The 20835-nt window shown below is 39.9% G+C and overlaps 1 protein-coding gene across 36 annotated transcripts in view; it reads right to left on the reverse strand.

Moving 5' to 3' along the window:
• Positions 1-5242: 5242 nt before the first annotated feature.
• Positions 5243-20835, reverse strand: part of SLMAP (sarcolemma associated protein) — an 82459-nt gene continuing 66866 nt past the window's right edge. For 16 of the 36 annotated variants that reach the window (XM_088171483.1, XM_088171473.1, XM_088171496.1 and 13 more), the window contains 5 exons: positions 19178-19498; positions 18241-18358; positions 17761-17932; positions 16230-16364; positions 5243-11690 (listed from right to left, as the gene is read on the reverse strand). In XM_088171483.1, coding sequence (XP_088027609.1) covers positions 11601-11690; positions 16230-16364; positions 17761-17932; positions 18241-18358; positions 19178-19498 — 836 coding nt within the window. In that variant the 3' untranslated portion in view covers positions 5243-11600. Of the gene's footprint in view, positions 11691-12707; positions 12798-16229; positions 16365-17760; positions 17933-18240; positions 18359-19177; positions 19499-20835 lie in introns of all 36 variants that reach the window. The other 20 variants (XM_088171474.1, XM_088171475.1, XM_088171478.1 and 17 more) reach the window with 3 other exon arrangements.

Consider the following 20835-nt stretch of genomic DNA (forward strand, 5'->3'; position numbering starts at 1 on the left):
CTTTTGTTTTGGGGGCTTTGTTAGTTTGTGGTTATTTTTGCTTTGAGTCTAGAAAGTTGACATCTGCTTCTGGTAAAATTAACAATTTTATTTTATTTGTCAGTAAATGTAGATTGAAACAGTACTGAGAACTGCATTGTCTGGGTCTGCATTGTAGGATTGTAGGAAGTATCAATGAAGCATTCTGCATTGTGGCATGTGTATAGATAAAAAAACATTCAAGTGAAGATAATTTTTTCCATATATATTATGTACATTATTATATATAAGTGAGAATTAGACAAAACAAAACTAGAACAAAGATTCTTTTAAGTTTTAAAAGGATCTTTGTCTCTCAGCTATAGGGATGGCTCAAGCCAAGCTCTGTGGAAGAGGCAACACATGAGGCAACAGATGCATCAAAGGCATCTCACTCCTAGTACACAGTTTAGCCAAGGCAAGACTCAGACCACGCAGGGACTGGCACCAACATCACTCTTGCTACAGCAGAACAGATGTTCCCAGCTCTTACCTTCTCCTGATGCAGCCAGGCTCAGGTGCACCCTCCACTGTGCCCTGCACAAGTCCTGGCACTTGGGCCAGCAGAGCTGCTTTCACCAGGGGCTCTGCCCACCCTGCAGGGGCACTGTGCCCCCATGGCAGCTGCATTCTGCAACGTGATCTCCATCAAATCCCATCCCACCGTGCTTCCTGCAGCTGCGACTGCCCAGACTTTGCTTCCTGGACACCTTAGTGGCTAGGAGGGTGTCTCCACTTAAAATCCTCTGGCAGCTGTTTTTGTTCACCTGTTTCATGCTGCAAACACAGCTCCGGGTCACCTCCCTGTTGCAAAAGGCAGGAGAAATCTTTTGCATTCAGGGCAAGGGAAGGCCCTGGACCAGGCTCTCATGGGGTGGTGGAAGGCGCTGGCCCTGCAGGGGTGACAGGAAGCCTGAGGTCACAGCAGACACACGGGTCAATGCCAGGAAGGGGACAAGAATGGAGCAGGCTTCCCACGAGGTTCAGGCATAGGGCAGGAAGGCAGATATTGCCTGTGGGGCCCCTCTCCTGCACAGTGCATTAAACACTAAACAGCATCGTCCCCCTCACTGCTCCCAAGGATACACAGGGCAGCTTCCCCTGCCCTGGCAGCAGCTGGGGCTCTCCACCACCACACTGGCTCAGGGAGGCAGGCAGCAGAGGATGGGGATGCTCTTTCAAGGCTGGAAGAATACTTCTTCCCTCTGTGGTAAAACCCAGGAATATCCTTCCCAGACCCATGTGACCCTTCCCTTCCTGATGTGCCCCCCTATCCCATGCCTCTCCCTTCCTTGTGGGAACATTCCCCACAACTCGCTGTTTTCCCCTCATTTCCTTCCTCTCGAGACACCCAGAATTTCCTCCTGCAGGCTCCTGCCACCCCTCATGCTGATTCAGGCCAGGTCAGGCTTCCCAGGCCACCAGTTTATTGTCCAGGAAACCAAAACAACCAAACATCCAGCATGGGGCTGCTGGGGCAACATGCTCAGAGACAACACAGCTAGCAGGGCCTTTATGTACTGAGGATGACAAATAATTTATTTCAGCAAAACCACCCTGACATATTTGAGGAAAAACAGAAGCAGCAACTACCAGCAAGGACACCCCCAACAAGGCTGTAGGGGAAGTATTTTCCACCACAAAACATGTTTTGAAATGTGATTTGACATCTCAAGCTGTTAGTAGAAGCTCCTTGCTTAAACGAGTCAGTTTTGCAATACAGCACAGAAACAAAAGAAAAAATCCTCTCCAGCTTCAATGCCAGTTTAAAAGTTATTGGGAGGCAACCAGCATACTTGGGGAAGGTTTTTAAACATCCTCTTTCAAACTAAGCTACCTCAGCAGAGACCTGTGCACACAGTACACAGCACAAATTGCAACTCCAACTTCACCTATAACACACTCAATTTTAAAAGCTTAAAATACCTTTATCTAAATTTCTATCCCATTAAAACTGCATTGAGAAGCACAAAGCTTCATCCCACTAAAACAGCACATATAGATAAGTGGAGTTTCATGTTTCTGCTACACCAGCTTGTTCCTGCTCCATGATGATTTGATTCAGGAAAGCATCCAAACACAACTTTGCTGGTCCATTGAACGTGCACTGTAAAACAGAAACTGGATAAATACCCTTAAACACAGAATATTCTGAGTCAGAAGGGACCCACAAGGATCATCAAGTCCAACTCCTGAATGACCCATACTGGGATCAAAGCCACAACTTTGGTGTAACTAGCACCTGTTCTATCAGCTGAGCTGATCTGTCCCAGAATCATTGCACAGGGGACTGAAAGGGACCTTAAAGATCATTTCATTTCAACCCCCTGCCATGGGCAGGGACACCTGCCATTAGACCAGGTTGCTCAAAGCCCCATCCAGCCTGGCCTCAAATACTCCCAGGGATGGGACACCCACAGCTTCTCTGGACATCCTGTGCCAGGGCCTCATCACCCTCACAGGGAAGAATTTATTCCCAATACCCAACCTGAATCCATCTGCTAACAGATGTGCTGGACTTCAGCTGAAAGTCAACCTCACAAGGCAGCCCACAGCACACTGAGATGCAAGAGGCAGACACTGATGGGCATTCACAGCCTCCCCAGATGGTGCTGCCAGCTGCTGGGGTTCAGCTCTCTCCCCCTCTGGACACTGGCAGACACTGGAGCAGGTATCATCACCTGTAAAGCAGAACCCACATGACAGCAAACCACCTCAGCCTGGGACTGCAGAGAGAAGCACGAGGCTCTCAGCTGGAGGGAAGCAAGGCCAGGATGTGTGCCCGGGTCCCACCCATGCCAAGAGGCCCATCTGAGCCTGAGAGCTGCATAAACACAGTGCTGAGCCTGAGTTGCTTTTGGACAGGTGAGATACCTGCATGCAAGACTTGGGAAGCCACAGATTGTGAAAGCACTGGCCTTTCTTACACTTCAAGGGGCTTCTTTTAATGGCTTTTCAGCTTTCATTAGTGAGAAGCAGGAAGAGTGAAGTGGTGGTGTCCCCAGCCACTGTGAACAGGATGTGACTCTGCCCTGAGTCATCATCCTCTTTCTCCTCAAGTGCAGATGGCTGCTCACACCTGGATCAGGACACCTATGGCAATACACATCAGGACAAACCCACTGCTTCCCAAGCTTGCACTTCAGAGGCTGCAGGAAGCAACCTTCACATCACACAGTTAGAACTTTATCTTTTCAGAGTATCTTCACAACCAAAAGGACCGAAGAACTCCAAAATGTGCTCAAAATCTACAGAATAGTACAGCAGTTTCCTGATGAAATGTCTGAGCCAGCAGTGGTGCACTGAGGTCTTACTTAAGTCCAAGAAATTAAAACATTAAGCCACACAGCTGCAGAATACAACTAAACGTGCAATTATTGTTCTCTATTTTACAATTGAAAACTTACCATGTTTGAATAATCTCCAGTGAAATGCATTTCATGGGAACTGGAAACAATTTGCATTAAATGAACCAAATGAAAACCACTCTTAAGGAGTCCACATGCACATGAGCAGAACTGAGGTGCCTCAACTCAGAATTATCTCTGCCAATATTGTGGCTCATCTTCCATCCTGACAAACTTTACAATAAAGGTTTTCCTGGTACGTTTCCCTGCCCATCTAAGGCAGTCGTTCAGTAGCAGGGACACCTCACAGACTCACATTCCAAGCAGAGGCAACATCCTACACATCTGACAAAGCAATTCAGTTCTCATCAAAGAAACATCCCAGAAGTGCTTACTCAGATGGAATTATTCCAGTATTTGTTTTTCAATTACTGGAAGAAACATCAGTGTGGGGTAAATAATTTTTTACCACTCTCTAGATTTCAAATGAGACATACCATATAAGACAATTTTTTTTGGTATTTGTTTATTAAGCATCCTCCTTTACAGGGACATGGATGTGCTAAGGTGCACTCTCACTGCCATCATGTAAAGTAACAGTAAGGGAGATTGTTAATAACTTATTATTGGCTGGGACATAATTCTTCTAAAGAAGAATTACAGTTCAGGGAAGTCTGCAAGGGAAGGATGTCCTATTGCTGCAACATGTAGCACAGGCACACCAACACCTGGCCAACCCAAGGCTGGAAGTGTAATTAAAAAATGACTGTGAAGTTGCTGCAGGCTGTGTCTTTGCCTACGTGCCACTGCAATAATTACAAAGTGGAAAAAAAAAGAGCAATAAATGTCTCCTAAAATGGCCAGCTACACTTTGATTCCTGTCAGGTTCTGCAACAGAGAAACTGCCAGTCAGTTACACTAACAGCTACACTTAAACAGAAACGCCAAATGCCTTGAATATCACACCTATTGAGCCTGGAATATTGACACTGGACCTTTAAAAATGAGCAAACTTTATCACCACCTTTTACCTGTAGCATTCCTCAGAAATAAACTCATTCAGGGTCTAAGGAAGAGCACTCTGCACTGGTGCTGGGAGATAGGAATTCAAGACAAACTTGTAACATATCAAGTGCTACCAGCAATGTCCCATGAAGAGCAGCAGATATATTTATCACCTTTTTAGGCTGCCTTCCCCCCTCCCAACCATCTACTGTATCTGGAAGAATGTTTTAATGCTAACTCTGACCTTCACTTTTTAAACTGAAAAATAGAAGAGACAAGTTACCAGGGTCGTACACCAGGACTTACTGCTTGCCTGGAGCAAAATCATGTGTACTTAAGCTGCGCCCTGGGGTGGATCCAAACCACACAGTCTCCAAACAGGGAGGAGACTTTCCTTCCTCAAAATTGCTGAAAACTATGCGAGTGACTCATTGAATGTCCTTGAGTCAGCACTGAAACAGAGCTCCAGAACTCTCTCTGATTTACAGTGGAGATAAAAGACTGTAGGATTGTTGGTCTTAAAAGGATGGCCAGTGACTGATCCCCTGAGGATGTCTCACCACTAAACCCATGTAACTCTTGCACAAACCAAGCCTGCATTCCTACCCCGTGCTCCAGCCCTTCTCTTCCTGGGTTCAGCCCTGTTGGAGCCCAGTTTACCATGTCACACAGAAGAGGGAAGGTCATGTGGCTGCAAATCCCATTTGCACAAAGTAAGCAGGTAAATGGATTCCCATTTTGAAGTCAGTTTAATCGATTCATTAATTAGTAACTTGTCTTCTATAGCAGTAAAGCAGAGTGTAGCAGGTTCAGAAGTTGTGGAGTGCTGAAATTTGGAGTTAGGCTGAAGGAAAGACTATGTACAATACAAATCAGCTTTCTGTTGTGATGTAAATTTATTCTCATAATTTTTACCATTTATTCATCCCAAAAGACATATTGCATATTTGGAACATTTGTAAAGTAAGAGCCACTGTATTCAAGACAAGAAGTAGTTTTGTCACATCAAAACTGATGACATACTCAATAAAATTATTTTCCAGAGCAAGAACTCCTTACAAGAAATATAAATAGAATATAAACTTCATAAATGATCTAGCATGAAAAGATTAAAATAGCAAATTCATTCCATACTGAAGGCAGTACTTTACCATAGTGTGTGTGCGGTGTTTAAAAAAAATAAAAATCCATGTCCCAACAACGGGTACTGAAATAAATACAGATAAGCTTTTGGTTACATTTTATTCCAATAGAACAAAATGGATTGATGACTTCACTCTTTTGTCTGATATGATTAGGTAATAAAACATTGCTTTTAGTTTAATCCAGGCTTCGGATTTGTTCATCAGACACTATGAAGGGATGACACACTTTGGCAGCACATTGGCATTTTCAATGTCTCACCTGATAAAAGGCAGGAATTCTCTCTCCCTGCCAACATCTCCATGCCCACAGCTGAGAAGCATTTACCCAAGAACCTCAATTACATCCCCACTCTCTCATGGCTGCCAAACACCAGTGACCACGTCCTGGTCCACCACATGCAAGCGCCATTCCAGAACAGCACGGACACACATCCACATCCCTCAATGCCTTGGAGCTGACACAGCCAGCTCTGGGAATGATGCTCACTGAGCACACTGAGAAACTCAGTCATGTGAACAACCTCACATTTGAAATGCTTGGAGAGGGAAGTGTCAGTAATGTGCAAACATGATGGGGCTGAGGGAAGAGAGTAAAATGTCTGATCCTCAGAAAAGGACTGGCTTTGCTTCACTCTAAGATGTAAGCAAATCTTAGAACAATCTATGGGAAGCAGTCAGCAAAAAATTCAAGAATGTAGAATAATTAGTACCTGGCAAAGCATTTAGAAAATAAAATTCCCCCTTTCAAAGCTTTTTTAAAAAATTGGTTTATTAGTGTTATTAAACCAAGACTTCCATAAATCATGACATAACAATAAAAAGTGATGGCTACACTACAATCACTGTTAACTAATAATGCAGGTTACTGAGCAGCTGTCAGTTTGTAAAAACTATGTGAAGGAATTAGTCTATGAATATTTTCCCTACTGTGCTTCAGGGATCAGTTTTTCTCTCACTACTGTTTAACACTGTATGATCAATAGTCTAAATAAAGTAAAGCTTCAGGAGTCATCCCTATAGAACCTGAACAAAAACCTGAAAAAAACCCTTCAATGCTGTGCTCAACAGTCATGGGAACAGGCTGCTGCTTAGGCCTGCTGCCTACAGTGGTTTTTACCAAACAGTACTGCAAAGTCAGATACCACAGGGTGCACCTCATACTGGGGTGATGTGAGCAGTACAGTAATTTGATTGACAAGGTTAAAATCTAGAAGCTAGAAGTCAGTGAATCTCCTAAAAAAAGTTCTGGTAGACAATCAAACAAAAATATCAGAGCAGGATATAAAGCTTATTGTCTATTCATATGATCTTGGTAAGGTAATAACTGTAAGGACATTCTATTTTGGCATCTACTCTTTAAAAGAGAACATTTGGAAAATTAAAATTGTTTAAAAAGCTGACAACAAAAACTAGAGGGATGAAGAAAAAGACTTAAAAATTCAATCCATTCATATAAAGTAAGATTGGAAGGTATGATCATGGTATGTCAAATCCCTGGATCAAGACAACATTTGCAGCAAAACACCCTCCAAGAGGGATGTATTGGAGTTCAATTTTTGGAAGCCAAAGCAAGATGAACTCAAACACAGGGCTGGGGATTGGTTTGGGGTTTTTTTTGGAGGGAACAGTAGTTGCTCACATATCTTACTTACAGAGGTGACAGATATTTTATCAGAAGTTCTTAAAGCAAGACTCTTATTTTTTTTTCTAACAAATGCTGAACTTCTTGACATTCTGCTGCTGCTGCAATCAGACAGAAGTTTTATGACTCTGATATCCAGATTAATGATGAGTTCCCCTTACCTTTACAAATAGAAACTTGAGCCTGTAATGTCCCTTCCCTTCACAACCTGTGTTTCAATTGCTGGTTTACCTTCTACTGCTGGTAGTCCTTAGTCAGACACTGGTAGCATCCAGCTTTTAAGCAGGAATGGCTGCAGCCTCTCTCTTCCAAGCAGAAGAACTTGGCTCTGTTGCACAAATCTCTGCTCACTTTCAAGAACTTGGTACAAAGTAAAAACCCAGGAATAACAGAAAATAATCCCCTACACTGCAGTCCAATTCCCCACTAGAGAAGAAAGAGGAATTCTGTGTTCATAAGCATGTGCAAAGAAGGACTGGGATGAGCAAATCAGCTGGATCTGGGGAATTCAATGCAGCTGTTTGCAGGAAGCAATTACCCTTCAAACAGACCCAGAGGTATACGCAAGAGAGAAGGAAAGAATATGGCTTCTAATTCTGTTATATGATCACTTGCTATTATTAATGGAGACTCAGAATTTTGAGACAGTTGCTAATGAAACACTAATGGTGGATGAACAGCCAGAGGGGAGAAAAGGCCCCTGGTGAAACCTGGCCAGCCCCACTTGCAGAGCCAGTGCAAACGACAGTGGCTTCCCAAAAGCCATAGTGGTGACCTGGTGTTTTAAAGCACTCAGATGCTGCTGGTGGAATGAATTTGGCAGTGGATTTGTCATGGAAAAAAGATTCAAGCTGAAGAAATGATTCTTGCAAGTGGCAGAACCCTATGGATTAAGGCAGGAGACATTCAAAATTTCACATAAAGCATACAGAAAACTGGAACAGGTAACATACTTCAGAAGACTTGATTAGAAAAATAACTTAGGGATATACCCCAAAAATACATGCACAGGTGATCGATTACCTTTGCTTCAGCTATCAGTCATCTGATACTAATTCTCACTGTTTTATGAGAACTTTTGCAATATATTGTGCAGGCTCACAATTCTCCATTTAGCACCAAAAAATCCAGACATTCTGCAAAAGGGATGAGGCAAAGACTCTGGAAGAACGTATTTAATTCAGCTACAAGGAACAGGAAAATCACACTGTATTTTTCACATATTTATATTTTTAAATAAAAGGCCTGCTATTTTAGTCCCCACATAGGTAAATTCTTTTAGAATTTAAAAAGGGTGCCTTACTCATGACACCAGGACAAATCTGAAGAAGTGTTCAGATATTCTAAGATTTATACTAAATCTTCCAAATTGAACTAGCAACTGATAAAACAACTCTGTGACTAGCTTTGCTACTATGAGGAACCTTTTTAAAACCTCAAACTTCAGTGCAAGCTCAGTGCACTTGTTTTACAAGTGGAGCATCTCACACGTGTGAAAAGCTGCTTGTTATAGTAACTCCAAGGCTTAGCTAATCAAGCCTCACGAAAGAAAGAACCTAAACATGAATGTAAAAGAGCACACACATTTACCATTAAAAAAAAAGCAACAAAAAAACCAGAAAGGTTTGTGCAAGGAGTCCTTGCAAAATAACTCCACTTGGTGTTTTAGTATCGAAGCACTGAAGAACAGCAGCTTCCCAGTTACCCAACCCTTCTCCAGGGATTCTCACAAGAGTGAACTGTGCATTTTAGCTCATTCCTCATCATTTTGAACATGCAAATGTCAAGAACTCCTGGAAAAGGCACTGTATTAGGGAACCACAGGTATATTTGTAAGCACAAACCCCCATGCAATGTGTACGATGCACCTGTGTATATAAATATGCATACATGCACATAATGAAATTAGAAATACTTCTCCTTTAATACAACTATGTTGGGCCTCAAACTGAGCTCTCTGATGCACTGAAGATTACTGAAAACAGAACATTTGTCTTTAATACAAGGACAAAATTAAGCCCCAGGCAGGACTGGTGTGGTGCAGGGCCCCCCAGGGATCCTGGCACCTTCCCTGCTTCCAGCGGGGAGGGACCCCCGGCTCCACCAGGCTCCATTTCCTGACACCTCCAGGACACGCTACCAGCAGGGAGGAGGGAAGGGAATCCACTGCCAAGGAAAGAGTAGCTGACAGGGACAAAGGGAGTTGGAGATGCTGAAGAGGTGAGGAGGCAGCATCAGGCTCCCTTTCCCCAGCAGGGCTCTCCTCTGTTGCCAGGACCTGCAGGCACTGCTCCTCCCATCTCAGCACCCCTGCCACGGGCACATGCACTCTGCAGCTCTGAACACTTGCTCCTCCTCCATGGCAATACGCTCCCAAGCCTTCCACGACTCTCCCTACTCCACTTCCTTCTGAAAACCACACAGAGGGATCAGCTAGACCAAAACTTAAACCAGCACAAATGTGAAACAGAAGGTAAAAAAAAAAAGCCTTTTGCTCTTACTGGACATGCTGCAGACATTGTGCCTAGTAACTGTGGCAATATCTAGTGCAAAAGAAACTTAGCATGAATCTCTTGTTTTCAAATGACATTCAACTCAAACATGCATAGGGAGAGTAAAGTTATTTTATTAAATCATGCACATCACGTGTGTTAGTGCAAATAGTTTAATCTGTACTCCAGAAATTCTATTGTATCTTTATATCTTTACAAAATAGATTTAAAACAATTAATTACTTAAAAAAATGTAATTCTGAAGTTAAGCATTTCAGAACAATATTTGCAATAACCTATATACAAGAGGTACTAAGTACCACTGGCATACGAGTGTTCTGTGGTTGGGTGGCTTCCTGCAACTGAAAAGGATGAAAAGGATGAAAAGAATGAACTAAATGACAATAGTTATTTTCTACAAGTCACTTGTGGACTATTTTCTCCAACTAATAATCCTCCCATTAGCAAATCCCATGTAACTTAAGATAGAACCTTTAATTAAAGGACAATGACCCTTAAAACCTCACAAAGTAAGTTATATACTAAATTTCTATTTAAATATTTAAACTATCTGTCGATTGCCATAACATTCTTTAAAGCCAATTGAATTGCTGAGATTACCTCCCTCTTTTGAAGTTTCCTGTAGCAGAGCCATTTTACTTTACCATTCTTTAACATAGTAAGTCTTTAATAAACTTTTTGACAGAACTGTTGAGCTGAACAAGACAACTACTGTCTACATTTAATTCAGCACTAACTACAGTGATTCCCACCAAAAGTCAGCAAATAGTAATAGTTATAGTACTTAGATAAGGAAAATAAACTTTGTAATGGGGACCACTGCATCATACTTACAGCCATGTGATAAGGAGCCACAAAATTTTACTACCAAATTAAAATCATCTTCACCTGACAATATTTCATCAGGTATGATTCCAATTTTATAGTATTTTATGTATCTAGATTTCTCTCAGCTGATCAAAGACGTACTGTAGCAGTTCTCTTAATAAAGTTACGTCCACAAAAGCTTATTCTAAAGAGCTTCTCCAGCTCAAGTCAGAAAGTATCAAATGACTGAAAAAATAAACTGATACATGTGATATGTGAGAAGGTATTCATACTTTTAAAGAACGTATCTCTTTAAATATATGAAATTTAATAAATTACATTCAAACTAAAGTTAATGTAAGTTGAATCAATGCACTATGTCCATCGAATGACCAAGTACTTGCTCCCAGAAACACTTTAGCTCACTCAAGAACACACACATGCTTACACTCGCACACTAAATACTTTAGGCTGGTCTTCACCATCAGTATCTCTATCTCTTTAAGGCTGGACATGAATTGTGTTTATTCCCAAAACCCATTAATAAAGCAATCCTTATGAAAGAAAAATATGCTTCCTTCGAAAGGCGTGGTAAGAGAAGTTAAGTCTTGTTCCCAACAGCTCAGTGACTAACAGCAAGTAAAATGATACACTAGTTTAAAAAAAAATAGATCATACTGAAAGGCACTGAGCACACTGCATCTGTTTCCCAAGAATATGCAAGGTTACTTGGCTTGGATATCCAAATCAGTATTTTCCACTTAAGTCTAGCAATCAGATTCTAAAGTCAGTGTCCACAACCCTAGCCATTATAAATAATTTGGTACCAAGAAGCCTGCTTTAGGCCACCATTATAGTATTCAGAATCCCAACACACTAATTTAAAACTTGCATGAAGTTGTAAGCAAAAATATTGCTCACAGTATGATGAATCACAATTTTATTCCCTCTTTATAGACAGATACATTTTATACAATTTAAAGCAAATGACCCTACTGCTGTTCTCACGCAGAGCTGTGCTGTATTAAGAGGTAAAAAGGAAGAGAATTAATCTGTTTTCCCTCAGTATATGAATGTTGCCAGCTTCTAAAGGGAGGACGGTGTATGGATTCAACAACAGTTCTCATGGAGAAGCTCTGGTTAGGCCTGGGTACAGCACCACGGCTGTTACAGCAACCAAAGCTGCCATCACAGGCATCCAAGGCCATTGTCTCTGTGTGGAGAGAAAAAAGAAATCAATATCATATTTGTTCTAATTCATACTAATCAGTTTACCTCGTGGTTCCTGCAAGTCCTGAGTACCTGTTGATAGGCATCACTACAATGTGACCCACGAGCCCTGCTGCAGGCTAGTCCTGACTTGGAGCACCACAGCAAAGCACGTTCCTCTAGCACAGGCAACTCCACAGCTCTTCGGGACTGAGGATCGTCTGCAGGACTCGGGGCAGCTCCGAATTCCCAGGTTTGTTACTGTACACACCTCAGAGAAATCTGCCACTGAACATGCCAAGGCTTGAGATGTTTAAAACATCGCTCAAGCCAAGTCAAGGCTAGACAGAGGTTTATGCACATCTTTAACTTTTGACCGTTTAAATTCAGATCTGTGACTTAGTTTGTAGCAGATCCTAACAACACCATTTTTAACAGACTGTCACAACATTGCATGACAACAATGGCATTTTAAGAGGAGGACACACTGAGAGACAAGAGAAAATGCAAGCTGAGAGTTCAGAATACAAACCAACCACCTATTTCTTGGCTTTTTTCCCCATCTTTCCATCAGCAATAGTGAGAAAAATTAAAGTGTTTAGAGCCAGAGAGGAATTTCTTAGTCCATAGGTAGGAACCAAAGCTTGTTGAGTTTTATTATTAGAGGCAAACTCTTCATTTTTCAGTTAATTAAGTAATTAAGTTTTCTTACAACCCCTAGCATCGCAGCATTGTGCAAAAGGCAGCCCATTTGCTAAAGACAAACTGAGACCGAGTTAGAAGAGGCACGTTCAAGCACCAGTTAGAACAAAATTAATTGTTAGAATTAAAGAAATCACAGCTGTTAAATGATTAGTGGATTCCTCAGCTCGTCAGTGTCAACAGAATGGCATATTAAATGAAGGGTTTGCTTCAGGTAAAGAAATACCTGTGAGCATTCCACCATGCACTATTTGATACAGAAATGGCACAAACAGGTGAGAGGGACAAACATACATTGACTGAACAGTAGTGCTTGTACCTTTCGCTACCACAATGGGCCGTAACACCAATACAGGAAAGCCAGGATTAGGCCGATGAATACGGCTGGGACGGGTTGTAATATGGAAGGCTAAAGAAGGGAAGGGATATTAAAAATCACTTTGTGCTATAAATCAATCAGGTAAAGATGATTTAGAGAGGGGAAAATAAGTCAGTAAGTTTTGTTTTAATTGAAATGTATTAAAGACATCTAACACATTACAGCATTATCTAATCTGGTATACAAAGTTAGTACACCATTCTACTTAAATGAACAGGGATGTTGAAAAATAAAGGGAAGTAAGCAGAAAATGTTCCAAGAAACCTCTAGTCACAACTTGGAATTCAGTACTTGAAAACAGTACAAATGTTAAACTGATTTGCCTGTATCTTATTTATAGTTGGTTTTAGTTTTTCTCATTAAGAGAAATCCTATTTGGATTTCTTGAGAGACGGACTTGCATCAAATATTGGATTTTTCAGCTATTTCTTCATTCCTTGCTAGTTAGCCTTTTCCATTTTCCATCACCAGCCTCCAGAAAAACAATATTTTTTCCTCCATTAGCGAATCAATTACAGCTATGTCCACAGGCAAACCCAGTAGTTCAGACATTTCTGTGAGATTGTAACATGACTGTACAATCCACACTCAGTTACTAAAAAGCAGAGAAGCACATTTCTATCAGAGACACCACAAAGCTCAGCATCTCTGCCAGGTCAGCAGCTTTGTGACCAAATGAAATTCTGAAAATTGATCAAATGCTGCAGCTGGGCCAAACCAACAGCTGACCAGACTGCAGGGTTCATCCAGCTTATGGCCTCCTCTGAACCATCCACACTTTTTCTCAGCTATGTTGTATTCATGGAAGCTACTGCACATTCTGGATGGAACAGCCTCTATCTGTGGTATGTAAAATTAAAAGCAAAAATAAACCTAAATACTTTTTAAGCTGTCCTTGGAAGACATCTGCTTTCTCTGCATCCTACTCTATGTGCACACACAAAGACACACAGAGGTTAAGGTCAAGCCATGCCAAATATTTTTAAACCTGTTTGTGCTGAAGCTACCTTGATTTTGTTCAGTCAAATGAATAAAAGATAAATTCGTGTTTAACTTCTCTAAAACATTGTGATTAGCAAATAAAATCTCATCCTGTTACGAATTTGTAGGAATCACTTATTCATAGTGATATAATAGAACCTCCAATATGGTTCAAAACAAAGGAATATTAGAAGGTATTCTAGTCTTGTTCAATGAATTTTTTTTCAATCAAGGCAAATACTTAACAGAAAAATTATGTGTGATTACTGTAGACTTTTCCATGCAAGATTATTTTTGTATCACAGGTGCCACGAATCACAGTGCCACCTTCCCACTGAAAGCCTATTGGCAGAAATAATCACAGCAGTGTTCAAAAGAGTGCCAGAGGTTTAAATCAACCAGAGCAGCTGATGTTCTCAACCCATTCACATCATCAAATCTGCTGTGTAAAGCGCACCAGGAAGTAACCAGTGAGTACAAGCATGCAAACAAGCAGTACATCACACCGCTGAGCATTTCAAAAACACAACACTGCAATCTTTTTTAAAAGTAAAACTTAAATATTAAAACTTAATATTTAAATGGTATCCCAAATGGAGTACAGAAGCCTTGTCTTTACTAACATTTGATGGTTCACTGAACAAGTTTACAGACTTTTTTTGTAAGTTATACATATTCTTGGCAAATGAAACCAACGATAAATATCCATCACATTCAATGAGATCACCTCCAAATTATTAGATTTCTCCATCACAAACTTATCAATACATGACAAATCTCCCTATTGTCAAGGAGCATTTAACTATGTGCTTCAACAAAACTGTGCATCTTTTATTAGAATATGAAGATATGCAAACTCAGACACGTGGGCTGCAAAAAGGAACAAATCCCACAGTGGGAAGTCACTTTCTTTCCTCAGAAATGAAGTAGCAGATAATGATTCCAGCATAAGGGGGCAATGGGACTTGAAAAATTTGACCTTGGAACTCAGCCCAGTATCCATGATGTTTGAAACAATCCCCAAGATGGAAATGTTTTACATTACTGACTGTGAGTAATGTTTGGTGAGCAGTGAGTTTGCCCTTATATGGAGGATGCTCTTCATCACACCCTGACCTCTGGGTTTCAACTGTCACAATTAACTCCTCTTCTGCAAGCAGACTTTGGCAACTGCTGTGGTTTCTGCTTTCATTTAAATACTCACCTCTAATTCTCCCTAAAATTTCCTTCTAGTTTTTCCACTTTCATCAGGTGCTCCAATTTCCTTCACAGTATTTCAACCCTTTAGTATTCCTCTTTTTCCATTGATCATTTTGATTCTAAGTTAATGTTTTAAACAGTGCAGAAAATCTTACATTCACAATTATTTATTCAGTGTGATCTCTTCTATTAAAATGGGGTGGAGTTTTAGCCTGGTTGTTTTTGACTTCTGCTTTAAGTAAGTAAATCAGGATTATCTGAGCACTGCAGAACAATTCTAAGCAAGAATCAGGTTCCAAGAGAATTATGAAATCATATTCCTGAAAACACCGCTGAAAATAGTGAGAAAGGTTTTAACTTCTTTACATCTTCGATGATGTTCAAGATTGATATTCAGGAATTAATGATGGTAAGTATATTCATATAAACTTTAGACATCCAGCAGCCAGCTGATTTAAAGGATGGTATCTATAAAACTTCCTTTGTAGTCAGAGAAACAGTTTGCTGAAGCCTGTTACAGAGTATTCATTATTTTCCTGTTTTGTACTTAGAGGAGCTGTTCACCCTGCATTGGCCACAGAGGCAGCACAGGAAGACAAAATCAGCCCTCCCAGGGTGGTAAGGGACCAAAATAAGGCTATGACCACCTTATAATGTGTCTGCCACACCCTTAATGTTTGGAAGATTTCAGAATCTCAGTAAAATAAAAGGTTGTCCCTAGCTGGGAACTCAATTTTAATGATACAACCTCTCAAATAAACTGAAAAACATTTCAATAGTGAATAGAAAGGACAATTCAACTGTACTGTTTAAAGCATAAGCCCATCAGAAATAACCATAGTTAAGAAGCATAAGCAAGAGTAAGGAGGGAACATTCATTGTAATAAATACTAATAAAATGAGAGCAGCTTGCAAAGGTTTACTCAATTTGGATACAGGTTTGTCAGCTTTTACCCCTGTATCATTCTTTGAAATTAGAAAATTTTACTTAGTTCTGGTTCACTAGTATTTAAGCCACATGTTTTCAAGAGAGCAGGTATCTAAGGACATACTTAAAACTGTCAAGCAATTGTAAATTTAATTTTCATGTGTAATTGTAACAGTGTAATGATCTGCAAATCTGCACAGGTAGAACCAGAATGGAATTTTGCATAATATGGTAAACAGCCTTTTTTTTTTTTTTAAGTCCATCCTTTTCTATTTGACTCTTCCATATTCCCTCAATCAACAGAATTGCCAGTGTCATAACCTGACTTCCCCACACATTCGGTACAGACTTACATTGTTTCCTTTTTCTTGTAGCAGCTTCAGGTTTTCTTTACATTGTTTGAGCTCTTCTGTGAGTGACTGGTTTTGTTGTTCAGCCACCTCATACTTTGCCTTCAGCTCGGAGAGCACAGTCTGTGTTCTTTCATACTAAAGACAAAGAGAGAACAATCTGTGGATCCCTGGACACCCAGCACACACTGACATCTGCTTAGCACACAGCTCCCTTTTCTTCATCTGCCCAGAATAACTTGCCTTGCATCAGTGCACTCTCTTGTCATAAAAGCAGGGTAGAATTTAGATTTCCTTTTTTTCTAAATTTGCCCAGCTTGGCAGGGCTAGGACTACTAAACCCAAGGAAATACAAATCAAATGCAAAGCTTTAATTTTTCTCTCATACCAATTATTCGTTATCATATTGGAAAGGACTGTAAAAACTACAAGGAAGAAACAAGAAACAGGGGAGCAAGTAGTCCTTTACATTTGAATAGTGATCTTCCATCTAGGCTGCAGCTTACATACTTACATCCCTCTAATAGATAGTTCAACACTCTGTATGAAGCAAATCAAACCCTCTTCCCACATAGTAAATTCAAACGTTAGAGCAAGGCAGGCTTTAAAAAGATATTATGCCTTGTTACTGTCATGCAATAATCCTCAGTGTGGGTCAAGTACTGGGTGAATGTGACATGTTCCTACAGAATGGGTAGCTTTTCCTTTTCCAAACCCACGTTCTATTTTTTCTGTTCTAGCAGTCCTTCTGACTGGGCTTAGTAAGGACAGAACCAATGACTTGCAGTACTGGCATTCACCACGAATTTAGACTATGAGGCACCTCTACAAATAATGATCTGATTACAAAACAGATTAAGACAATTGAGATTTTTAGATTCTGAGAACTGTAAGGAATGTGACATGGATGAATTAACCACAGAGCAAACACAAGGACTGCAAAAGAAACTAAGAGCAGTGACTGGGGAAACATTCAAAATGCTCATAAGAGGAATCAAGTACGTGTTGGAGACTACAGCCTTCTTCCAGACAGTCTTTAGAGGCCAGGCAGATTAAATATATCCCCACAACGCTGCCTCTTCCTTCTGCACTTACAAATCCACTAAGATAAAAGGACATCTCTGTAAAGAATACGTAGTCCCATTGCCAAATAAAAAAGTTCAAATCTAACTGGGAAGATGAGACTGTAAAAAAAAAAGAATTAACTTTGGCTCATAACAGCTAAAGAAACTCTGGACCATGATGTTCAGAAGACTCTGAATAATGATTTACCTGTCTGAACATCTTAAAAGTAACTTCACTACAGTAATGCATGTAAGTAAAGTTTAGGAAGTTCTTAAAAAACATGTATATTTACCTGAAGTCTTCCTTTTTAGATTTGACTCCAAGTTTATATTTTCTTAGCTAGCATTTAAACTGCTTGCAATAAACATATGAAAAAAATTCTTTACTAGAAAACTTTCCCTTTTCTTTTAGTTTAAAAGGTCAATCATTGGGCATTACATTCTTGCAAAATGGAAATATTTCATGTTACCTCTTTCTGAAAATCTTTTGCTTGACTCTCAGCTTCACTGAGTTGTGTTTTTAGACTGGCTGCATCCCGTTGATGTTTTTCTCTCAAAGATCCCATCTGATTTTCAAGTTCCTTTCGAGACATTTCAAGAACACTTATATCGCTGGTTAGTGCTAAACTCTGTTTCTGAGAGCTGAAAAACAAAATCCAATTGATTTCTTAAGCATTTTAAATTTATACAAACAGGCACTTTTCACCCTTGAAAGCTGAATACATTGTTTTTGATATATAAATATCAGCTTAGAGCAATCACAGAAGTACAGATGTTAATGTCTCCCTATACAGAGTGCTGACACAAAAGGCTTGGTCTTGCTTTTAAACATATGTCCACAGCTAGCTGTGCATAGTTAACATTCAGAATCTTGTTTGGGAGGAAAAACCACCACCACCAAAACTCTTCAACTGCCGTGGTATCTCCTACACAAATCATTGTGCCCTTACCTAGAAAGCTCCTTCTCTTGCCGCTGAAGTTCAGATGTAAGAGAAGTATTTTCCTTCCTCAGTTTAACACATTCAGCTTCCAGAGCAATCCACTCGGCCTTCAACTTTTCAAGTTCAGCTGCAATGAATAAGTTTATTCAATTAAATAAAATTATTTCATGACTGCTTCAAGGAACACCTTTAATAAATGGAGGAAAAGCTGGCATCAGTTGTAAATTTCAAATACAGTTGTTCGTAACCATGTCACATGAATTCTCTCATGAGCACCAGTAAAACGTTACAGTAACTTCTTCTGTTATGAGGTTTATGATCCACTGCCAGACAAGTTACTTTTTTCATTAAAGCTTTCTCTAAGGTACAGAGGAGTAGAAAACAGACTTTTTATGGGTCAACTCTAGTACTTTAGAAACAGTGGTAGAAAAGCATATTGGAAGAAAATAATTTCCAAGGCTTGATAATAGCAAGAGAATCACTAGATATCATGCCTCTGTTACAAGGAAAAGAATGTTTAAAGCACTAAATTTTGGTTAAACTTCATTAGAATTAAAAAGTCAGGAGCTCCCACTTAATAGGCTTAAACTATAGAGAAGCTACACAAGTTCTCTTGGAAAATTTTTGGCAGTATGAATCACTCAAACTAAAAATTTTGAACCTTTTCTAAGTGGAATTACACTTGGTCTACTGATATCAAAGAGTACCTAAGTTAATTCAGGCATAATTGACAATAGTTATTTAATGAAGCATGCAAAACATCTTTTCTAACACCACAAGCTTCGGTACACACACAAACACATACACGTGTGTGTGTACATACACACACACAGTAATGACTACAAAGGGACAGACGAAGAGTGATTTGAGTAACTGGCCTTCACCACAGTGAGCAGCATCTCTGGTAGTCATGCTCATGCTCTGTGACATCTTTCCAAATCAGTACCTTTCAGGCGAGAGGCCTCCTCCTGCTGCTGCTGCTCACACTGCTGGCATTTGAGCTGGAAACTGGCTTGCAGATTGACAACTTCTTTTTCATAATCCGAGGCATCTTTCCTCCACCGTTCCAGCTCCGCTCTCACTGTCTGCAGCTCGGTTTGCAATGTAGAAATATCTGTGTCTCGTTCTGATGCTGCTTTTTCTGCTACTTTCTGAAGTGACAGAATCTCATTTTGAGCACTGACTAGTTCATTTCGAGTGCTTGAAATTTCATTCTCCTTTTCCTTGCGAAGAGTCTCAATTTCTTCTTGTAACCTTTGCAACTGAGCTGGAAAGCAGATATTCACGTTAATATTTTTTCAAACTGTGTTTACAAAAAACCTAAAAACCTTACCTCCCTTTCTCAACACGTTGATATTTAACAGGACTAAAGAAGCCTAACGCAATTGAAAAAATGTATTGATCCTGTCAAATGCTGTACCCTTAAAGAGGCAAGTATGTGGGCCATGTAACACAGAGAGTCAAAAGAAACAAAAATTTTGTCTGGACAAAGCTCTCTTAGACAAGGCTGTGCTGTGTGTGTGATACCAAAGCAACGTTCCAAAACCTAAAAACAAGATTTAGATCCAACATCACTCGAAGCAAAACAAGCATTAAGAGGACAAGGACATTGGAGCTTTCAGGGACAAGAGGAAAGCAAGAAAGCTTCTGTCCCAAGCCAAACATTTGCAAGGCTACATTGGAAATGTTTGTCTGTTCAGCAGTTAGCTTGTGATATCTATAAATATTTGAGACACAGAATAATTTCTACTGTGTTCTCAACATGCAGTAGAGGAAATACACATTATTTCTTTGCAAAAAGCATTTTTCAAAGCACAAGATTAATTTTAAATTGAAAGGGACAGCTGCATCATGTATACTGAGCAAGAGGGTCCTTTAGCATTTACAGCTTACTGTAAACATGCAGCAGTCATACATGAGGGTACTTGACATTTCTGCATGAAGCAAACTTCATAAATTATTCCAATCTACAACTCTTTCATTACTAAAGACATCTCTCAGCACATTTTTTATGAACACATACACAAATGGAATCCAGCGCAAACAGTTAAAAAAAAGTAAAATACAGAGGAAAGAGAAGTATGAAAGAACAAGAGAATTGCAGTTGTAACACTGATGAGAGTAAAGTGTTTAATTTGCTGCTGTTCTATTTCACTTTTTAACAAAAAATGTATTTCATCGATTTCAACATGCAAACAATCAATTATTAAATTACTGAAGAATTACTCTGAGAAGAAAATGTAAAATTCTTAAGAGCACGTGAAAACCTAATGGTACTTTAGTACTTTAAAGTACTAAAGGTACTTTAGAGGGTCAGAATTACAGATTTAAAGTTGTATGTTTCAGAACCAAGGGGCAAAACAAGGACAGTGAAAAGCATGGGGAGGATAACCAAAGCTGAGTAGCCTTCCTAGGTTACTTGCATTTATTTTTGTCACCTCAATCCATTACAGAACATGACAGGAAGAATGTGAGTCTTGCTGTAAACTGATAGAGCATCAAAGCTACTCAAAAGAGACTTGCACCTCCATGATAAATACACTTGATATTTTTCAGTAGCTAGATATGCAGCAATACAGAAAGAGTTAATAAACTCGTACAGCC

Source organism: Sturnus vulgaris, chromosome 11, assembly GCF_052056855.1.
Source record: "Sturnus vulgaris isolate bStuVul1 chromosome 11, bStuVul1.hap1, whole genome shotgun sequence".
NCBI classification, from domain to species: Eukaryota; Metazoa; Chordata; class Aves; order Passeriformes; family Sturnidae; genus Sturnus; species Sturnus vulgaris.